The sequence below is a fragment of the Acomys minous genome, assembly GCF_964271855.1.
Source record: "Acomys minous genome assembly, chromosome: 14".
NCBI lineage: Eukaryota > Metazoa > Chordata > Mammalia > Rodentia > Muridae > Acomys > Acomys minous.
In genome coordinates this window covers 50,165,590-50,185,348 of record NC_140496.1, presented here as the reverse complement: position 1 = coordinate 50,185,348, position 19,759 = coordinate 50,165,590, and the positions used below count along the sequence as shown (strand labels likewise).

General features: G+C 45.7%; 1 protein-coding gene across 4 annotated transcripts in view; it reads left to right on the top strand.

Moving 5' to 3' along the window:
- The window catches only part of NR3C2 (nuclear receptor subfamily 3 group C member 2), a 302,223-nt gene that overhangs the window by 235,912 nt on the left and 46,552 nt on the right, over nt 1–19,759 (top strand). For all 4 annotated transcript variants that reach the window (XM_084755685.1, XM_084755686.1, XM_084755684.1 and 1 more), the window contains exons 5-6: nt 7,495–7,833; nt 9,240–9,384. In XM_084755685.1, coding sequence (XP_084611811.1) covers nt 7,495–7,833; nt 9,240–9,384 — 484 coding nt within the window. The remainder of the gene's footprint in view (nt 1–7,494; nt 7,834–9,239; nt 9,385–19,759) is intronic.

Here is a 19,759-nt window from a genome sequence, read left to right as displayed (position 1 = left end):
GCCCTATTCTCTCCCCTGCTCAGCATTTGGCTGGAATCTGCTTTATTGGCATTCCAGGGGACATTTGTGGAGCAGTGTTTACACAACATTGAGACAGGAAATTCTCAGAACAAAGATTGCCACCAGATACGAAATCAGCATTTGAATTACACAATAAGCTTGCATATAACCTGCAGTTGGCAAAGAGCCTGCATGAGGCAAATAGTTTGCTGCTATGGACAATGTGAGTCAATCTATATCCCACACCCGGATTAAAACGTAAACATATTTACATAAGACAACAGTTTTTAAAGACACCAGAACTTCCACTACATTTCCCCCTTTTAGTCTGAAAAAAAAAATCCTTTTTTTCTCTAATATGAATGAGACGATGTTACATTCTTAAAAGGAGATTATCAACAAACTAGACATGTTTTGGATCAATAGTTTCTTCTATAACCTGGTAATTCTAAGATGCTCTTCTCTGTAATGGGCTCATTCTTTTTTGCTGCTGAGCCCTAAGCTGCTTCCAAGTGCAAGAGGCTACCCCCTATGTCCCTCTTGGCTCTGCATTCACTAGTCCGGTGCCTTTTACCACAGCATCTACAAACTCTGGGAAACTTAGGCATTCTTGCCATGAACCCAGTGCTGCCAGAAATGGCTCACTGGCTTCTCTGGCAGAATGTTCCACCATATTTCTTAAATTTAACACACCAGCCATTTTGAGCTCTGAGGCTTTTTATCAGCTTGGGCACAATTTGTTTTCAAATGACCAAATTTACTGCAACTGAAACACTGAGCATTCTGATATCTAAGCCTTCTACTGGCTACTGGGAAAGCTAATGATGGTAATCTCTTAACCTGAGGCTGCTCCTCTGGCACCCAAGTTTGCTCAAGATTAACCCTTTCTCTTGAAAGGTGCTGTTTCTCTTTAACCCTTTCACCCTGTACAGCCTTCTGCTCCACTCGGCTCCCCAGCCTGCCCAGCTGCTGTGGGAACTTGACTCTGCTCGTGCATGGAGCAGCAGCAATGTCGGGACACCCCAGCTCTCAGTCACTAGGTCTAAGCCCTTTGGTTCTCCCCTTTCCAGCAGTGCTCAGGTGCTTCCGTCTCTACCCACAAACTCTCTGGTTATACAGCCAACTCTGCAATCCTTTCAAAAATGAGAAAAATGAGTGATACTTCTGATTTTCGCGTTTCATCCATTTTTTGTTTCTCATACTCCTCCATTTTTCACTCACAACTTTTCCAGTTGTTCAATCATTCTCCCAACCTTTTTTGAAACGGAATACAGGAATAAAACTAAGCAAAACCAAAAAAGCACTCTGAGAGCAAAGCAGCAGACAACCCAGCAGCAGTAGCCACGATGATGACCTTTCTGACATCCTGAAACAGTGCATTCATCTCTTCATACCCTGCTCTCTCCGCTATGGCACTAGAAACCAAATTTTCCATTATTCCAAGCCTCATGTTTGGCACCACTTGTAGGCACTATTTTTAAAACTATTTTACTTTATTGGGGTTTTTATTCTTCTTTCTCCCTTCTGCACCCCAATTCCTTCAAATACCCCAACACCAGGTAGAAAAGAAGAATAGTTAGTGGGTAGAAGGGGCGTAGATGTCTTTAGACTTAGTTCCAGCTGGTTGAGATCCTTGGGGCAAGTTCAGTATTCATTTCAAGATATCTACCACTTACTGTCAAACTGCATCAACAGCAAGCAAGAGCAGCAGCAGAGGGAGCAACAGCAGCCTTCTTCTCTCTTGGAGCTCCCTTCTCTCTCTGGGCTCTCACATTTATTCCCTCTCAAAGCCCTCAGAAATTACACTGTCCGCAGCTGGCAAAGAGCCCTTCTCAGAGCCCGCATGAGAAAAATAGTCTGCTTCTCTGGACAATCTGAATCAGCCCCATATCCCACACCTGAGATTAAATAAAAACATGTTTACATAATATAACTGAGTTTTTAATGACACCAAACTTTCCACTACAGGTAGGTTTAGTCCCTGCTGTCAAAACTGTCCTTAAAAAATTTTTTTTCCACTCAGAAAGAGTCAAAGTTTCAGCAGCAGCCATCTCTGGATGCTTCCACATTTCCTGCAAGAGAGCACGGGAGGGCATTTCTCTGACTTCCAAGGCTCCTCTGAGTGTGGTCCCCAAGCTGCCTGCACTGAAGATATATTATCTCTCTCCTTTAAAGCTAGACCAAGATGCACCTTCCCCATGCATGTGTTTGTGCATATAATGTAGTCCTTATTCTGACCAACATTTAAAAAATTGTTTTAAAGAATTTTAAAAAAAAACAATGAAATCAGAACAAAAACAAAACAAAACAAACAAACAAACAAAAACGCAATCAAAACAATTATGCCCAGACCCAATAATAGCAGGTAGGCATCTTCTATAGGGACGCCTTAATCCAGAAACTGTCACTACTGCCTTGCATTCCTTCCAGCCTCAGCACTCAGTTCTGGCCAGAAGGACTCTCCTCTCAGGCAGGTGGCCTCAACCACATCTAGCCCCTCCAAAAGCCAATGGAGGCACGGTGATGGTCAAACAGAAGGAGTAAGAGGGACTAACCTTATGCAGAGGCAAAAACAGCGGTCTGCCATGGCCTGTCTCTCCAAATACATTTTGATGCTCTTACTCCAAACTCAATCCAGGAAGTTTGTATAAACCTAATCATTTTTCAGACTCGGATTCCTCAAAATGTTCATCTCTTGTCAGGGCCAAGTTTTTACCATCAGCATTTCATCCTTTGCAAAACTGTACTTCCTATCCAGTGGGTAGGTATCAGTTATTTGCTAGGGAATTGGTAAATATGGCCTATGAAAACAGCAATTAAATTGCATTGGTTGTGGCTGTACTGTTATCTGTGCATATCTTTGTTGGCTCTGTTTCTTAACAATTAAACTTCATTATACAACCCAACTAGCTTACACAAGAAGGAAAAAAGGTTAAAGGGACAAAAGAGTGAACCTTCCGGCATCCGTTCCACGGGACGGGTCCTTAGGTGTCTCTCTGGCCCGCGTGCTGGTCCGGCCTGTTCGCTGCTCCACACACACTCAAGCCGGCTGAACCTGTTGTTCTCTCCTCCCCACCTGCCTGAGTCACGTGGGAAGGGCGGTCTCCTCCCGTTGGGGGTCAATTAGAAAAACAATAGTCCAGGTGGAGTTCCCAGGTCTGTTTCCTGAATTCCAGGCCCAGGATGGCTCCACTCAGTCTATCACAAGGTATTCATGGGGTGCCCCATGGGTAAAGCCCGCCAAGACTGCTTCCACCTGTGACAAAGCTTAATCTTTCCCACATATCTTTATATGCCAGAAAATTTGGTTGGAGATGCACGAATTGAGAATTTCTTACAGAGCAGTCAGAAGTCAGGAGTTGAGCTCACCTTTGCCATAGTACATGTCCTGTAGAGTCAGCACAGTATTGTTAGTTATCCAGAAGGATCAGAAAATATGCACAGATCCCTTTTACTGCCATTTGCAACATTATTAACCACTGTGGGAGCATTCATAAACAATCAAGAGATGCTACTTCTATATTTTCCATTGAAAAGCTATTTATTCATGAAGGCAACTTGCCCTCAGCCCCCACCTCCATTCAATTAGTGTGTGTTGCCTTAAGAACAATTTATATTCTTTTTCTCTATTAGTAAAAATTAGGGTGGGTTTGCTGTATAACCAATTAGTGTCCTATGTAAAAATGTGATATTTCTTCTTTTCATGGCATGACAGAGAAATGCTTAATTGTTGCCGACTTTGCATTCCTCCTCTGGCAAGTAAAAGGAAATGAAATCTTGCACGAAAAGCATAATCATGTTTATTTGGCTGAAATCAGCGCCCCCAAGGGGGGAAGGAGTGTTGTGACCACTACATTTGGCCTGTGAACCAATAGTGACAACAGCAGCAACAACAGCAATAATATCCCCAATATTATTATTATCTCTAATATCTGCTGCCAAGACCTTAATTTTCAAGAGATCACAATTTGTAACATGGACAAAAGTTCAAGACTTGGGGAGTCCATGTACCTTGTCATCTCACTGAAAGATGCATGCGTGGCTTCGTTTCTAGACAGCCATCACTGCGTCCGCCTAGGGATTTATCTGAAGGGTACCCAGGGCTTCTCATATCCCTCAGAGGTAGAACAGACCAAACAGGATGTTAAGTTATACCATCACGCATGGCTTCAGGGGTCTCCAGGGCACACTGGGAAGTGCTCCCAATCTTTGTGGCAGAGCACTACAAAGGTGCTCCCAGCCTGATGTTGTGAGCATTGGTCAAGCACAAGAAGCAGGGCCACCCATCGTGGGATCCTGTAAATGAACTCATGGAGAACATATTAAGTTCTGTTTCTTACCTTGGGACCATGAGATCCCCAAGCCCCAGTGACCATTAATTCCACAAAATTTAATAAGGAATCCAACGCAAAAGCCAGGTTCATTTTGAATAACAGAAACATGCTCATTGAGGGTTTTTAGCAAAAATTGTCCCTGTATAATTAGCAAACATCTTAATTGTACACTTGTATTTGAAGCTGATACTCATCCTAAAGCATAAAAATAATACAGAGAAGATAAAAAGGAGGATTAGAAGAAAGTTTATACCCCGTGGAAGTGAGAGTCCGAGGCATGGCTTGGCTCCAGTGTCCACACTGGTATACGCTAGCTCTGAAAGCTTGCAAAGGTATTTCTCCTTCGGTACCTCGATCATCTGGGATATGTAAATAATAATGTCTAGGCACAGGTCCTGGTGAGCACTGGATTTCTGGAAATATAAAAGTCTGCTGAGCTGTGTCCAGCATTGGGTACTCAATAAAGGTAGCTCATCATTTCAAATATAGCCTTTTAAGTGTAGTCAGTTCCTAAATGCGTCATTGCACAATAGACATTTTGCAAAGGAGTAAATATAGACCTAAAAAAATTATCTTTTTTAAAAATCTCAGAAGTTTGCCTACATTTTGAACAGGGATATTGACTGAGGTTTTGTGTATGTGATACATTGTGAAATGTATTAATGTTTAAAAATGAAATGAATCCATTTGATAAATATTTGCCAAGAGCTCGTGAGTTAGCAGCATGGTGCACAGTATGATATGGCAAGACTTCATTGAACATCTTCACCACACTCCCTAGCCTTTCAGAGAAGATTCCGCACACATACATGCACGTGTGAAGGGTCCACACACCAAGAGAACCGACAGCCTAACTGTCTCGGGAAGGATGGACTGTTGCTCACGTCCCACTGGCCTGGTGTGTTGACAAAGTCACAACATGAAGTTAAATGAAATGCTAAACACAGCGATGAAAACCTGCTTGGTAGTTATGCTACAGGTGACAGCCTGCTGAAGACAACCACTGTTCTTCATGCTGCTTGTGGCATCGACCTGAAATCACACAGGAGACATCAACGTAGCAAATAGACCCAGACATAAAACAAGTATACATTTTATGCTTAATTTTCAAGCAAATATCACTTTTAATAGGACATGAAAATATCAGGCATGTCTATTTCTACTCACTCAAAATATGTCTAGCATCAATCAGAGCCTGGTCTTAGAAAGCATGAAAAAACTTGAATGATCTCGTTCTTGATTTTGTTTTCTGCTTTTGGAGATAGTACCTTCCCGCAGTCCCTCTTAGCCTTGACATCACGCTGGTGCCCAGGCTGGCCTTGAGTTAACACTACTTCTCCTGCCTTAGCCTCTGACATGATGATATTGTAGATGTGCATCACCACAGTGTCAGAATATTTGTGTGCATGCTCACAGGCATGTGCGCACATCAGTGCACGTTTGTGTGGCAGCCAGAGGTCTGCGTGATATGAGCCACAATTGCCCTCTACCTTAGCTTTCAAATAGGGTCTCTCATGGAGCTCCCATTTTTTTTTCAGACGAGCAAGGTGAGGTTCAGAAAGGGTTTCTATGTCACAGAAGCTTAGGGATCCATTTGCCCAAAGGAACAGGGACCGCTCTGGAGACCCAGCGCTGGTGATTACTCGGCTGTTTGGTTTTCTCTGGTCCCAGTCGGCCACATCCTGTTCCGGGGTGTTTTCATTCACTCGCTCCTTTGAAGCATCCTGAGTATCTACACCACAGTGTCAGCAACGTGTGGATAAGAGAGCAGTCCTCATCCAAGGGGCGCTGAAAGTCAGAATCAGGACCTTCTGCCTCAACTCTTCCACTGATAGCCGGAGTCTACTAACGAATGATTGAAATTCTTAAATTAGCTTATTAAATTTTTTTCACCTTTTTATTGGTTCTTTGTGAGCCTCACATCACGCACCGCAGTCTCGCTCATTTCTCCATCCCTCCCTGTCCACCCTTCACCCTTGCAACCTTCCCCCCAAAAGGGAACACAAAAACACAAAATTTTTAAAAACTACAATTAAAAGCATAAAACATCTCACCATGGAAGCTGCAGTACGTCACAGTGTGTCTCACAATATACTCTTTTGTCCAAATATCTTGCAAATGTTCACTGCAATGAAGTCTGGTATGAGCCTCTGGCTTCTGCTACACTGTCAATACCGGATCCTCACTGGGACTCCTCTGGGATATCCTGCTCTTGCCCTGAGCCATGGAGGCCCTGCAGCTTTGGATCTGTAGGACCGGCCCCTTCACACACTCTGCAGCTCATAGATGGGGTAGATGTTGGGGTGGGCCAACTCAAAGCCCTGGACCTGGGCCTGAGCAGAAGCTGAGTTGGTCAGCCTGCCAGCTCTCTCATGCGTCCCAAGCAAGGGGTGAGGCCAGCTCTCCTGCACCCATGCCACCAGGGCCAGCTCTCCTGCACTGCCCAGGCGAGGGGCAGGGCCAGCTCACCTGAGTGCCACAGCTCGTGACGGACAGGGGGGCAGCTTAGCTCAATCCTCAAACATCAACATCGTCCCAGGCAACAGCCCAGACTACATGGCCTTTGGTGGTAACATGGGCCACGGATGTTGGCCCAGACCCCTGCTGTCTTAGTCTTTTATTAATCCCAGTTCCAACAGTCAGAGACCATGTGACAGATGGGAATGTGCCTGTTCTTGGATGATGGCTTCACTTTTTAGCTCAGTTGTCATTTCTTGTGGTGGACATGATAAATATTAATAGCTATAATTGTAAATATAAATGATTGTGTTTTATATCATGTTTACTGGTGCACCATAGCCCTGTTCTGTGAGCGTCCTGTAAGACTGAGATGCATGCTAGGATTAAGTAGAAGCTGTATCTGTCCTATTCTGTGGGCCCTCCTCTCCGTTGTGAGTAAAAGATGAGGTTGGAGCTAGCCTGCAGGTGTCTGCAGGTTTACATGGGTAGAAGGGGAGACCCATGGCTGTAACCTGGGAGCTTTGCCATTTATCTTAGGAAACTATTTTTGAAAGCACTCCTTTTGCTACAAGAATCTCTTAGGAGGGAGCATGCATTGACTACACCCCAGTGGCCTGTAGAAGTTCACAGCACGTGATGTGTTGGAGATGATATGCGCATCTGCCCTTATCCCTGCCGATTTGCTCTTTGCATTTGACAGCTCGAAAGTCAAAGAAGCTGGGGAAATTAAAAGGCCTTCATGAGGAGCAGCCACAGCAGCCCCCACCGCCACCACCCCAGAGCCCGGAAGAGGGGACCACATACATCGCTCCTGCCAAGGAGCCATCCGTGAACTCCGCACTGGTACCACAGCTTGCCTCCATCACGCGAGCACTCACGCCATCGCCGGCCGTGATCCTGGAGAGCATCGAGCCTGAGACCGTGTACGCAGGCTACGACAACTCCAAGCCTGACACTGCGGAGAGCCTGCTCTCCACGCTCAACCGCCTGGCAGGCAAACAGATGATCCAGGTCGTGAAGTGGGCCAAGGTACTTCCAGGTAGGACTGCTCACCGCTCTGGCTCTGCCTAGCAGTGGTGCCCTCGTGGCCGCACATCCTGACTTGAGTATCAAAGACACTAGAGTGGCGGGAGAATTCTAGAGACTGGCTCATTTCTTTTCCTTCCAAGAATGCAGGTGTGTAGTTGTACAGTTCCTAGAACAGGCATGTGACCTGGGGTTACTTTGTCCCCAGGTATTAAGGAGATAAAATACAAGCTGTTAGTGATGTCACACTCAGCTGGCTCTTGGCAGCACAGCACCTGGGTTTATCTAAGCTTATACCCAAGGAACTGAGGCCTGGCAATGGCCTTGTAAGGCACCCTGTCTACCTCTTCCTGGTTAAAAAAAAAAATCCTGCATGGGACTCAAGAGATGATCGGTAAAATGCCTACACAAACACCTGAGATTGGCTCCTCAGAACTGTCACTTATATTTATCTGTACCCCAGAGCAGTTTAAGCAGCTCTCTCCCAACATGAGAGAGAGAGAGAGAGAGAGAGAGAGAGAGAGAGAGAGACCCCAGATCCCTGGAAATTTCCGGCCAGTCAGCCTACCTTCAGACCCCAACATATGACCTCTCCATCATAAACCCACATGGCTGCACATGCTCCTGTTCACACACATGTGTAGGTATGTATATACACCAGACACACCCAGAGCCCCTGCCCTCAGCACTCATAAAGCAGCCTTGAACTCACTACCTACTTTTCCTTTCCTGCCAGGCAAGCTTTTGTTAATGAGACCCTGTTAGCCTACAGAGGCATCATGGGGCGATGTTTTCACATTGCCCTTGCCCGTGGTCAACCTGCAGCCTCGAGAAAAAAACTAAGCAAGCAAACAAACCAAAACAGAAAGGGGGGGAGGGGGCTTCATCCCAGAGAATAGCATGATACAGCTGGAAATACGAGTGAGAAGAGCACAGGGGGGCCTAGAGCAAGGATGCCTGCCCTGCTGCGGAACACTGTCAGCAGCTGGTACCCCAGGCGATGGGGAGCAAGGAATAAGATTTCTTAGGGAACACAAAGTCAAAAAGACTAAACTTTTCTGCTCTTGCAGATACACAGATGGTGACAGTTAAGCTCCCCTTTAAGCTGGTGCCATTGATTGGGTGGAGTGAAGCGGGTTTGCAGGTGACCACAGCTTCTTCCTGTGTGTTGGTTATCAATGCGAAGCCTCACTGGGACTGATGTGTCTGATTTGACCCAGCAGCTCCCCAGCGCTACTCCTGCGTCAAGCACTTAGGGTGAATTTAAAGTGAAGTCTTGTGCAGAGCCAGGCAGGCATGCCCATAGATGTCTGTGCAATCGATGTGAGTCTGTCAGAGACAGGTAGTCAGGGCCGACTCCTGCCTGGAATGTACTCACATGCTAAGTGTCTTTAGGTGATTAATTGTTGTGTTCTCTAGGATTTAAAAACTTGCCTCTTGAGGACCAAATTACCCTCATCCAGTATTCTTGGATGTGTCTCTCATCGTTTGCCTTGAGTTGGAGATCGTACAAACATACGAACAGCCAATTTCTCTATTTTGCACCAGACCTAGTCTTTAATGAGTAAGTACCTATTAATTAGCCCTCATAAAAACAAACTGCGGGATTATTTGTTATGTTGTTTTTGTTTTTTTATCTCTGAAACAGATGTACAAATGTGAAAGAATCTGCAGCAGGAAACATTTTTTAAGAGTTTAAAAAAAAAAACTTCTGAATTTCGAAAACTTAAAAATCACTCTTTCCAATGCTGTGACTTACACAGTCCGAGTATCAATCGCAAATCAGTATATGTGACTCTTACATCATGTATGTGAGGACTGTCCCAAGAGAAAGAGGATCCAGTTGGCACCAAGAACTCACCGGGTACAATGCCATGATTAATAGAGAGCAATCACTTTGGTATCTGCTCCAGTTGGACAGGAGCTCCTTTCTAGGAAACATGACTGTGTAAAGGGCCAGTTTTCGAGCGCATCATAGAACGGTTCTGTTGTTAACTGTACACAGCTGCTCAGTGTGCTTCTGTAACAATCATGATCACCCTTCCTTTCCATCATCAAGGAAGCCAAAACCTTATTCTGTGGTGAAATGTTTTTTGTTTTTACGATGCATTTTAAAAGGCTGAACAAATTTTAGTAGACTCTTTTCTTTGGCTACAAATGCCTTCCTATTTTAAGTTTACATTTTATTAGTGTTTGCATTTCACATTAGCACATTTCTTATATGTTTATATTCAGCGATGCCTCTTTGTAATTGTTAGGTCAAAAAATATTTTCAAAGGAGCACTGGGATTATGGTAGTAACTACAGGCGTCCTCTCACAGATGGCTCTCTCTAAAGACATGACTACAGAGACTTCTAGAATGAGGGTATCAGATGACAAATGGGTGGATGGTAAAGGGAAGGAACCTCATGCTGGGATACCACAATAACCCCTGTAGTCATCTGCTGAGGAACCCCAGCTCATGTGGCCTGCCACCACAGTAATTGGGTTTTTTCCCCAAAGAAAGTGTAAGAACATCACGGGTTCTTGAGGCAACTCCGCTGTGGCAAAAGTTCAGAATCATGCTAGTGTGGCATAAATTTTCATCAAAAGTGAAGCCAAAGAAATAGCACGCACATCTTAAATTTACTTGTTTTCCTCAATAATCAGCTGATTTTGCTAAATAGTATGGTCAGAATCTCCCGGTGCCACTAGAAGGGTTTGGATTATTTTTGTGCAGTTGGTTATGTTTGGACAAAAGACCAACATGCTCTGCCTAATCTTCCTGAGCACGTGTTTCACGTTTTCCTAAGAGATAAAATTTGCCACTTAAGTGAAGCCGCTGACATTTGCTCTTGTACAGCCATCACCAGACTCCACCTCCAGTACTCTTTTGTTATCCCATGATGACATTTCAAGTAATGTGTTACTTCTTCGTTAACCCCCATCCAAATCCCTAGAGCCCATGGTCTATGAGCTTACCTCTAATCTAGGCACCTTGTAGAGATGGAATCATGCAGTATTTGTCCTTCTGTGCATGGTTATTTTCGTTAAACACAGTGTCCACATTTACCCACACCAAAATATGTCTTCAACTTCCATCCCTTTTTATTGCTGAACAGTCTTCCCTTACTTGGCTGAGGTTGGTCCTCATTATTTATGTATTCTCTGCCTGTAGATTTGCCTGTTGCTGGCTGGTTTTAACCTCACCACAAACATACACAGTATCTTAGCCATCAGTCACAGTGCACACAGAATGCAAAATGAATGCCACTAAAGAGTACACATTGCAGCTGAGATCAAAAAAGCCGTGCTCTGCCTTTTTGTTTCAGCTCCGAGACTGCACACAAGCCTCCTTTATGGTTTCTGTTTTTTGCTATATTCTCTGCAGTTTTATGCTTTTCTTGGTAATGTCCCTGTTTAAAATGGCCGGAGTACAGTGCTGATGTGCAGCCTGATGCCACAGAGCTCAGCAAGGTTGACACGGTGCCACGTAAAGAAGAAAAGCACCGCACAGTCATGAGCTACATTGTAACTGCAGTGAGTTCTGTGTTAATCATTCAACAGTGTGTATTAAATAATGCATCAGAACAGAAGTGCACGCAGAACAAGATTACCTACAGAACAGCTGAGGGAAAGTGTGCCCGGAGGCACAGTGGGTCCTGACCTTCCGTTTCCGCTTAGGGAAAGGTCTCAGTATTCACTGACTCAGTGCTGGTCTTGCCTTCGTAGAGCACAGCAGCAGAAAATAGCTAAAGCAGAGTGTCTGCGCATAGCCTCTTGCCACCTTTGAGCACAGTGGATGATGCAGCTACAGATACCGGTGTACACTTCCTCCAGCAGGCCTCCAGCGTCTGATGGTTTCATGACCTCCCCAAACAGTGACTCAAGCTTCTGGGGGGACACTCCTCATTCATCGCCCCCCACACACACACAGTATCTGTTCTTGTTTTCAGTTCGTATGGATAAAGACCTCAGAGTAGAGGCTCTGGGCACGTGCTAAGTCTGCACTGAGCCATTTGAGGAATTCCAAACTGTGTACACAGAAGTTACAACATTTTTACAACCTGCCAGCTGAAAACAGGGTTCCAACGTCCCCATGTTCCTCCCAATAGTTTTCCCATTGACTATTCATACTACTAACTATGACATTTCATTAGAGTCGAGCTTTGCGTTTCTCTGGTGACGGGAGTGCTGGGCAGTCTTGACTGGCTGCTGATGTGTTTTCTTTGGAGAAAGGTCAGGTCAAGGCCTTTGCCCATCTTTACATTACATTATCACGTTGTTCCTCTGTTATGGTTCCTCTATCTATTTTGGATATGACATCTACGTGATTTGTAATTATTTACTCCCATCTATTGCTTTTTACTTTTTCAACTTTTGGAAGTAGAAAGTGTTTTGTTTTGCTTTGCTTTGCTTTGTTGTTTTTGAGACAGGGCTCGTGTAGCCCAGGCTAGCCCTAAACTCACTCTGAGCCTAGGATGACCTTGAACTCCTGATGCTCCTGCTCTGCACCTTAAGTACTGGTTTTGTAGACATAGCACCAGTTTATGCAGAACTGGGCACCGGGCGTTAGATTCAGGCCTTTGTACATACTCAGCAAAGCCCTGTGCAGCTGAACCACATGCCCACATGCCCAGCCCTCAGTAGTGTTTTATGACGCACAGATGTTCTTAACTTTATGGTGTTAAATTCACCTGTTTCTTTTTCTGTCCTTTGCTTTTGATGTTGGGTAATAATTTTAAAATGTATACCGCATCGGGGGAGAAGATGCCCAGCAAAGAACCCAGGAAGACTCAAATGAAAATCAAAGGGAAAACACCTTATTTTTGAAGGTATAGCTAGTTGAGACAGACAGAAAATTTGTTTTTTGTTTTGTTTGATTTGGTTTGGTTTGGTTTGGTCTAGCGTCTAGCATTGAGCCTGGGGCACAATAGCTGCTCTGTAAATATTTGCCAGATAGATTAATTATTGAACAAATTAACCCACCAGTCCAATAATTGGCCTAGAGGGGTTTCAAAATTCATACTTCTGGTTCCAACAATGAAGGTTGTAGTAGAGATGTGTGATATGAGGCCGTGGTGTGTCTGTAACAGCAGTATCGCTGTATTTACAAAAGACAACACAGTTTTGGAGGTGTTGGCTCGTGTCGGCCCTTGAAATGAATCTGAGGATGCCCGGTGATCTTGCCCTTCAGTGACGCGGTAGCTGTGCTGCGCTGCAGGAGAGGCAGGAAACGCTCTTCCCAATTGTTTTTGTTTAAATACTGAAGTGAAAATATGAGTTAATACTTTAGCATAGAACTTTTCTTATTATAAATTCAAAACATTTCAGATATGTATTAAATGATTAATTAGTCAATTCCACCTTGAAACAATACACTACATATTGCTACAGATCACTGCAACTATTCAAATTTCTTATCAGTTCCACACACATAATAAAGCTCCCCACTTTAGCTTGTAATGAAAATTTTTATTTTTCTCCTTTTCTTTCTTCTCCCCGCTCCCCACCCCAAGAAAAATTAAGATTAAGTGTTTCAATCGATTTCTTTTAAGCTTTGGCCAGTATTTCAAAATTAAAAGTCTATTGAAGGCATATATAGTGTCTCTCTAATGGTAATGCTTGTCATCTGAGCCTAGTGTTCCTGTGGTCCCAAGACTGTTGGGGAGAACAATGGGGGTGGTGGGATTTCATGCCATCTCTCCAGCCTCTTCTTGGGACTCTGGGCTGATCTCCAAGGAAGAAAACCCATCCCAGCTGATGTTCCAGGAGTGACGTCAACCCACATCTTCCAACTGCGATGCCGACGGTGATGCACACCATTGGAACAGACAGCTCAACAGAAATCAGTTATTTCATGTAATGTTTTCATAACACCTTGAACCCTTTCATGCTACTGGTTGCTGGGTCACTACATTGACACTTTCCACTTGTCCGAGGTGATGGATCTTCCCACTCATTCTCCAATAAGCAGTGTCCGTGGGTGCCTTGCACCCAACACTCTGGAACTTCAAGAGGCCAGAATGAGAGAGTGTCTTTGTCTAGAGTGTTTCTCTGCATAGAATGGAGGCAGGGCATCCTCGGGGATTCCTGGGTAGCTGTAGTTAGGGCATCCTCGGGGATGCCTGGGGTAGGTGGAAGACAGGGCATCCTTGGGGATGCCTGGGTAGCTGTAGTTAGGGCATCCTCAGGGATGCCTGGGATAGCTGGAATCATATCATGACAAACCCTCACCCCAAATGACTGAGATTCCAAGCCACTGGAGTTTGTGTCACATCCAAGTGACAAATAATGGCAGCACTGATGAGAGGGTCCTGGAGGTGGGGTAAATCTGGACCAGTTTCCTTGGTTCTAGCTCTTTCTCTGTCCCAAGCCCATTCTCCTTTTTAATGAGGATTTTTTTTTATGGTTTCCAGTATGAATCTTCTTCCCTTCCTTCCTTCCTTTTGTCTGTCTTACACATACACACATGCGTACGCACACCAACACACACACACACACACACACACACACACACACACACACGTCTCTTCATATGGATAAAAAGCTAGCACTTGGTGAAACCCTCTCTCTTCTTACTCTTTAGCTTCTGAGTGGGATGAAGAGTGTGTCTCTTCTCTTTTGATTGTACCTGTGAAAATCTCAGCTATACAGCAGCTGGAGAGCCGGGTCCACAGCAAACTGCCTGATTATCGGTGGTGGACAGTGATGTCCTCCCTCAGGTGTTGCGCAGTATTTCCCCCAGTGTCTGCTATCCCGTCCTTTTCACTCATACCTGACTCTCAAAGATAGTTGAGTTTGAAACTTAAGGGAAAAAAAAACAGTGTCATAAGTAGAAAGTGGTCAGCTTCAGAGAACCGACATTGCCACTTAGAAACGGGATGAATCTTTGTTACGAAAGTAGGCTACAGTAGGATTGTACCTGAAGAAAGAGAGTAGCAGCGGGCAGCTAGGGGAAGTTCTGCAAACAGGAAGCAGTTGTTAGGTGTGTGTGTCTTAGTTACCGGCTCCCTTAAACAGCTTAAGGCTGAAAGGGTTCCAGAGCGCCAGGGGCAGTCTATCATGGCCGAGAAAGCATGGCTTCTAGATCAGGAGGCTTAGCTGATTACTTTGTTTCAATATTCAGCCCAGCAAAATATAAACAGGAAGTTGTGCCAGGCTATTAATCCTCAAGGCCTGCCCCCAGGGTGACCTACTTCCTCCAGCAAAGCTCCCCGCCTCAATGGTTCACCACCTTTCTAAATACTGCCACCAGCTGAGGACCACCGCCTTTAATGTTTAAAACTGTTTCTCTTTCCCTTTATTTTAGTGATAAGAGTTAGAGTCAGAACTGGAGATGGTGCCACACACCTGTAATCCCAGGCCTCAGGGAAGCAGAAGGACCAAGCTAGGCTGCATAGGGAAACGCTGTGCACAAAGGAAACAAAACAAAGCTGTTTTTTTTTTCTTCTGGAGATTGAGCCAGGTGCTCTACCACTGAACCGCATCCCACCAGACCTCTTTAAAACAGATTACTTTCTATGTCAGCCTTTTGGTGATTGTTGTAGTCTCTGCACCTTGGCTACACCAGAGAGAACGTATGCTTTTAAACATTGGCCCCCCAAAAAAATTTAAAATTTTTTTTAAATTAAAAAATAAACATTGGCCCCAGTGACTAACAAACTGCTTTATCCCGCATTGGCACTCAGTAACTACTTGGGGTTTGTTTATAGTCTTTCTAGCGTGAGGCTCAGAAGTGAGAGTTTACATTCTTGCACTTTGGGGTCCTTTCAACGTCTCTGAACTTTGAAATGGAGTCACTCCTGAAGACTTCATCTCAGTGTTAATTCAAGAACATGCCTGCCTGTTCAGCATCTTTTACACGATGTCTCTTGTAAGTGCACTTGAGAAATTTCCTGAAGAGTTAATGAAGCTGGGTGATTTTGAGAGGCGGAAATTAAGGCAAGATGAATATGACACTGAAAATAGTGCCATGTAGCTGTCCTGGGATCCTAGAGAGTAGCAATGCTATAAGGAACATGGCCAAAAGCGTCACATGCTGGTTAAGTGCAGGCAGCCTGTTTCCACTCTGAGTAAGAGTCAACAACAATTTAAGATCATACATTCTCCATAAAGCGCTGTGCCTTGGATATTAGCAGATTGCTTTTCTCAGTTAGCGTGCTCACAGGGCTTTGTGCTCTTCCGCTGCTAAGTTTCCTCACTGAAAATTTTATAGACAAACACTATTTTCTCTGCAGCAATGCAATTGCAGGGTTGGGTCAGCTGGCAAGGAGTGTGTCAGGTGAGGCTGGTGGCCTTAGGGCGTTTTGCTGAGAGGAACTGTTTCTTTTCCGTTTAATTTTATATACTCTTGTGTCTAAGGACAGTAGATTGGTTTGACGAAATAGGAAGTTGCGCTGTCCAGTTCCTCCCTTGACCTTGTACTGCAGAATGTTCAGGAAGGGCGCCCCCTTCCTGTACAGCATGTGTGCGGCTGGATTTGAGCTTCTTCATTGCACTTCTGTTCTGCATGGGCCAGCCAGGCTGTGTGCTGTGCTCAGAAGACGCCATTAGAGTCGAGGCATGCTGTGTGGGACAAAAGTGTCTTCATAGAGAAAGATGCTTGGTAAAATACTCTAGAGACTAGGGCAGGAGAACCACAAGCTCAAGGCCAGTCAGAGCAAGGTCAAAGCCATCCTGAGCACCCTGTGACACTCTGTTTTCAGTCTAAAGATTACAAGGGGTGATAGGCAGCTTTCCATGGTAGAGCGCTTGCCTAGATGCAAAGTTATGACCCAGTTCCTTCTACTACAACGTTAACTCATTTTTATAAATGGACCATTAACTAACGAGTACTTCAGGCTTTTTCTCCTACATAGGTGAGAGCATGCAAAAAGCAAAGATGCTCACTTTGATGGTACTGCCAAACCTTGATTAAGGGGGGGCAGTGGACCGTGATGACACACAGAGCATTCTCTGCACTCTCTCGTCTAGCACGGAAAGGGGAGTCACGTGATTATCCCTTTTCATTGGGTCACACGGGAGAATAAACTTGGTTGTCTGTCCTCCCCCGCCTTCACCCATAGCCCAAACTCATGTTTTAAAGTGGGTTATGTGTAGGAGGGTGACTGTGTTGCCCTGGGCTCTAGCATTTGACTCTTTCTTGAAGGAAACAAATGGCAGGACGGTGAGCTGGCCCAGCAGGTGGAGGCGCGTGCACTCAGCCTGAACACAGGAGCCTGGTTCTCACATCCCAGTGGGTAAGAAGAGAGAACCCACTCAGGAAAGTTGTCCTCTAAAACCCACACAGTATGCAATGTGGATGCATATGCACATACATAATAAAAATAAATACATAAGTTATTTGAGAAATAAGTATGTAATGGAGGAAAACAAACAAAGAAGGTACCACAGCCGAACATTGCCGAGATGACTACACATCCCAGATATGGCCACCCTGCAGAGCAGCCACATCTCTGTGGCGTCTCTGTCCCTGCAGAGGAGGTCAGCACTCTTATGGCATCGGGACATTATCAGTTGACAAACTCCCTTCTTTCTTCTTGCTAAGCTGTGATGTCTCTCCACCACTTTGGACCCTGGAAGGCAAAGTAATCATGATGCAACGTGGGGGCACCGTTGTACTTGGTCCTCCCCACTCTGTAACAAGGCTGTTTGCTTAATAGTGAGGAGATGAAGGTGCAGGTTTGGGACTGAAGAGCCCCTCAGTCTAAAGGGATCTCAGCTTCTTTAGCTAAGTCAAGACTGCTCCCCTTCAGGCTGCAGTGTGCACCTTTGAGACATCACAATGGTTTCTGGTACTTTATAATGTGGAGCTCTAGCTGACCAATCACATGTCCTCTCTCATAAGAGTTACCTTTCAAAACAAGTGGATATGTACTAGTGTATTCTTAGCACTGTTGAGTTTTCTAGAATAACTGTGACTTTAGCCCCACATTTAAATCAGTTGTAGTTCCTGTCTGGTACCACAGCAGTATATAAGAGTTCATCCTTGAGGGCCCAGTCTCTAACCTTCTTGTTGGCAACTTTGCTGCTGTCAAAGCTTTATTTGACCAACCCTTCATTTCTCATGTCCTATGCCACCAGCAGGCTACAAACCTGCTGGTCTTGGGGCCCCTTTATAGTCACAGAAGCACCGAGGGAGCACAAAGACCTGTTCTTCATAGAAGATGTATTCATTGATAGTTACCCAAACAATTTTAGAACTATCGATCTGTCGATTTATTTAAAAAATAACAACAGGGGTATGGCTGTAACTGAGTGCCGGAGTGCTGGCCCAGTATGTGTAAGGATTCCAACACCATAAAAATAGAATAAGGATAACAAGCCAACTACATTCTTAAAAATGATATCACATAATCATTCATAAAGAATAACCATCCCCCCCCAAAAAAAAAACACTGGGCGAGTACCATCATTTTGTTGTTTGTTTTGTGTTGCTTTGCTTTTGAAAAGTCCTTCCTTTAATCTGGCTTACAGGAAGAGTGGTTGGTTTAAGTGTATTCTTTGCATCTGGCAGTCAGTTGGCTGTGACTGGCTGTTTGAAGTTGAAGCGTAGTTTAGGGACAGCATAAACAAGTGCCCTCCCCACTTCGCTGGATGTGAAGTGAAATTCCCTCTCACTTCACTAGAACCTTCTAACACTGCTGAGCAGATGGCTCAGCGCGTAAAGTGTAGGCCATACAAGCACAAGGACTTGAGTTGGGATCCCCGGATCCCACTTGAAGCTGGGCACAGTAGTTCACATCTGTAATGCTGGCACTGGTACAACTGGATGGGAGACGAAGACAGGACAGTCCCCTAGCCTGGGTACACGTAACCAGTGGACAAAGAGGCCCTGTCTCAAAACTGGATGAAAGGCAAGAACCAAACCTGAGGTTTTTGCCTACCTACACACATGTGCACTGTGATGCACATGTACCCACACACATGAACACACACACACACACACACAAACATGCCCTCATAGCGCACAAAGATCATACACTCCTTCAAAAAGAACCCAAAAGTGTCGAGCAGTGACTGGCAACTTCCCAGTCAGTAATAAATACACAGAACATCTACAGCCCTCAAAGCTTCCTCGTGACCATGGCAAAAATTACAGAAGATGCAGTCTGTCCCGTAGTGTCCCCTAGTATCCCCTAGTATAGCTCATGAATCAATGGACTCATGAGACATAAGTACATAAGTAAGACTAACGTGATGAAGCCAAATAGTAGGTGACAAAGTCTCATGGACACATGCTCCAGGGTCACCGTGGTCTCTTGTGGCGTCTCCTCCATCCTGCTCCCACCACCCAACCCATATCCCACCACCCACCCACACCCCTGTTCCCACCACCCACCCACACCCCTGCTCCCACCACCCACCCACACCCCTGCTCCCACCACCCACCCACACCCCTGCTCCCACCACCCACCCACACCCCTGCTCCCTCCACCCAACCCACACCCCTGCTCCCACCACCCACCCACACCCCTGCTCCCACCACCCAACCCACACCCCTGCTCCCTCCACCCACCCACACCCCTGCTCCCACCACCCACCCACACCCCTGCTCCCTCCACCCACCCACACCCCTGCTCCCACCACCCACCCACACCCCTGCTCCCACCACCCACCCACACCCCTGCTCCCTCCACCCACCCACACCCCTGCTCCCACCACCCACCCACACCCCTGCTCCCACCACCCAACCCACACCCCTGCTCCCACCACCCACCCACACCCCTGCTCCCTCCACCCAACCCACACCCCTGCTCCCACCACCCACCCACACCCCTGCTCCCACCACCCAACCCACACCCCTGCTCCCACCACCCACCCACACCCCTGCTCCCTCCACCCAACCCACACCCCTGCTCCCACCACCCACCCACACCCCTGCTCCCACCACCCACCCACACCCCTGCTCCCACCACCCAACCCACACCCCTGCTCCCACCACCCACCCACACCC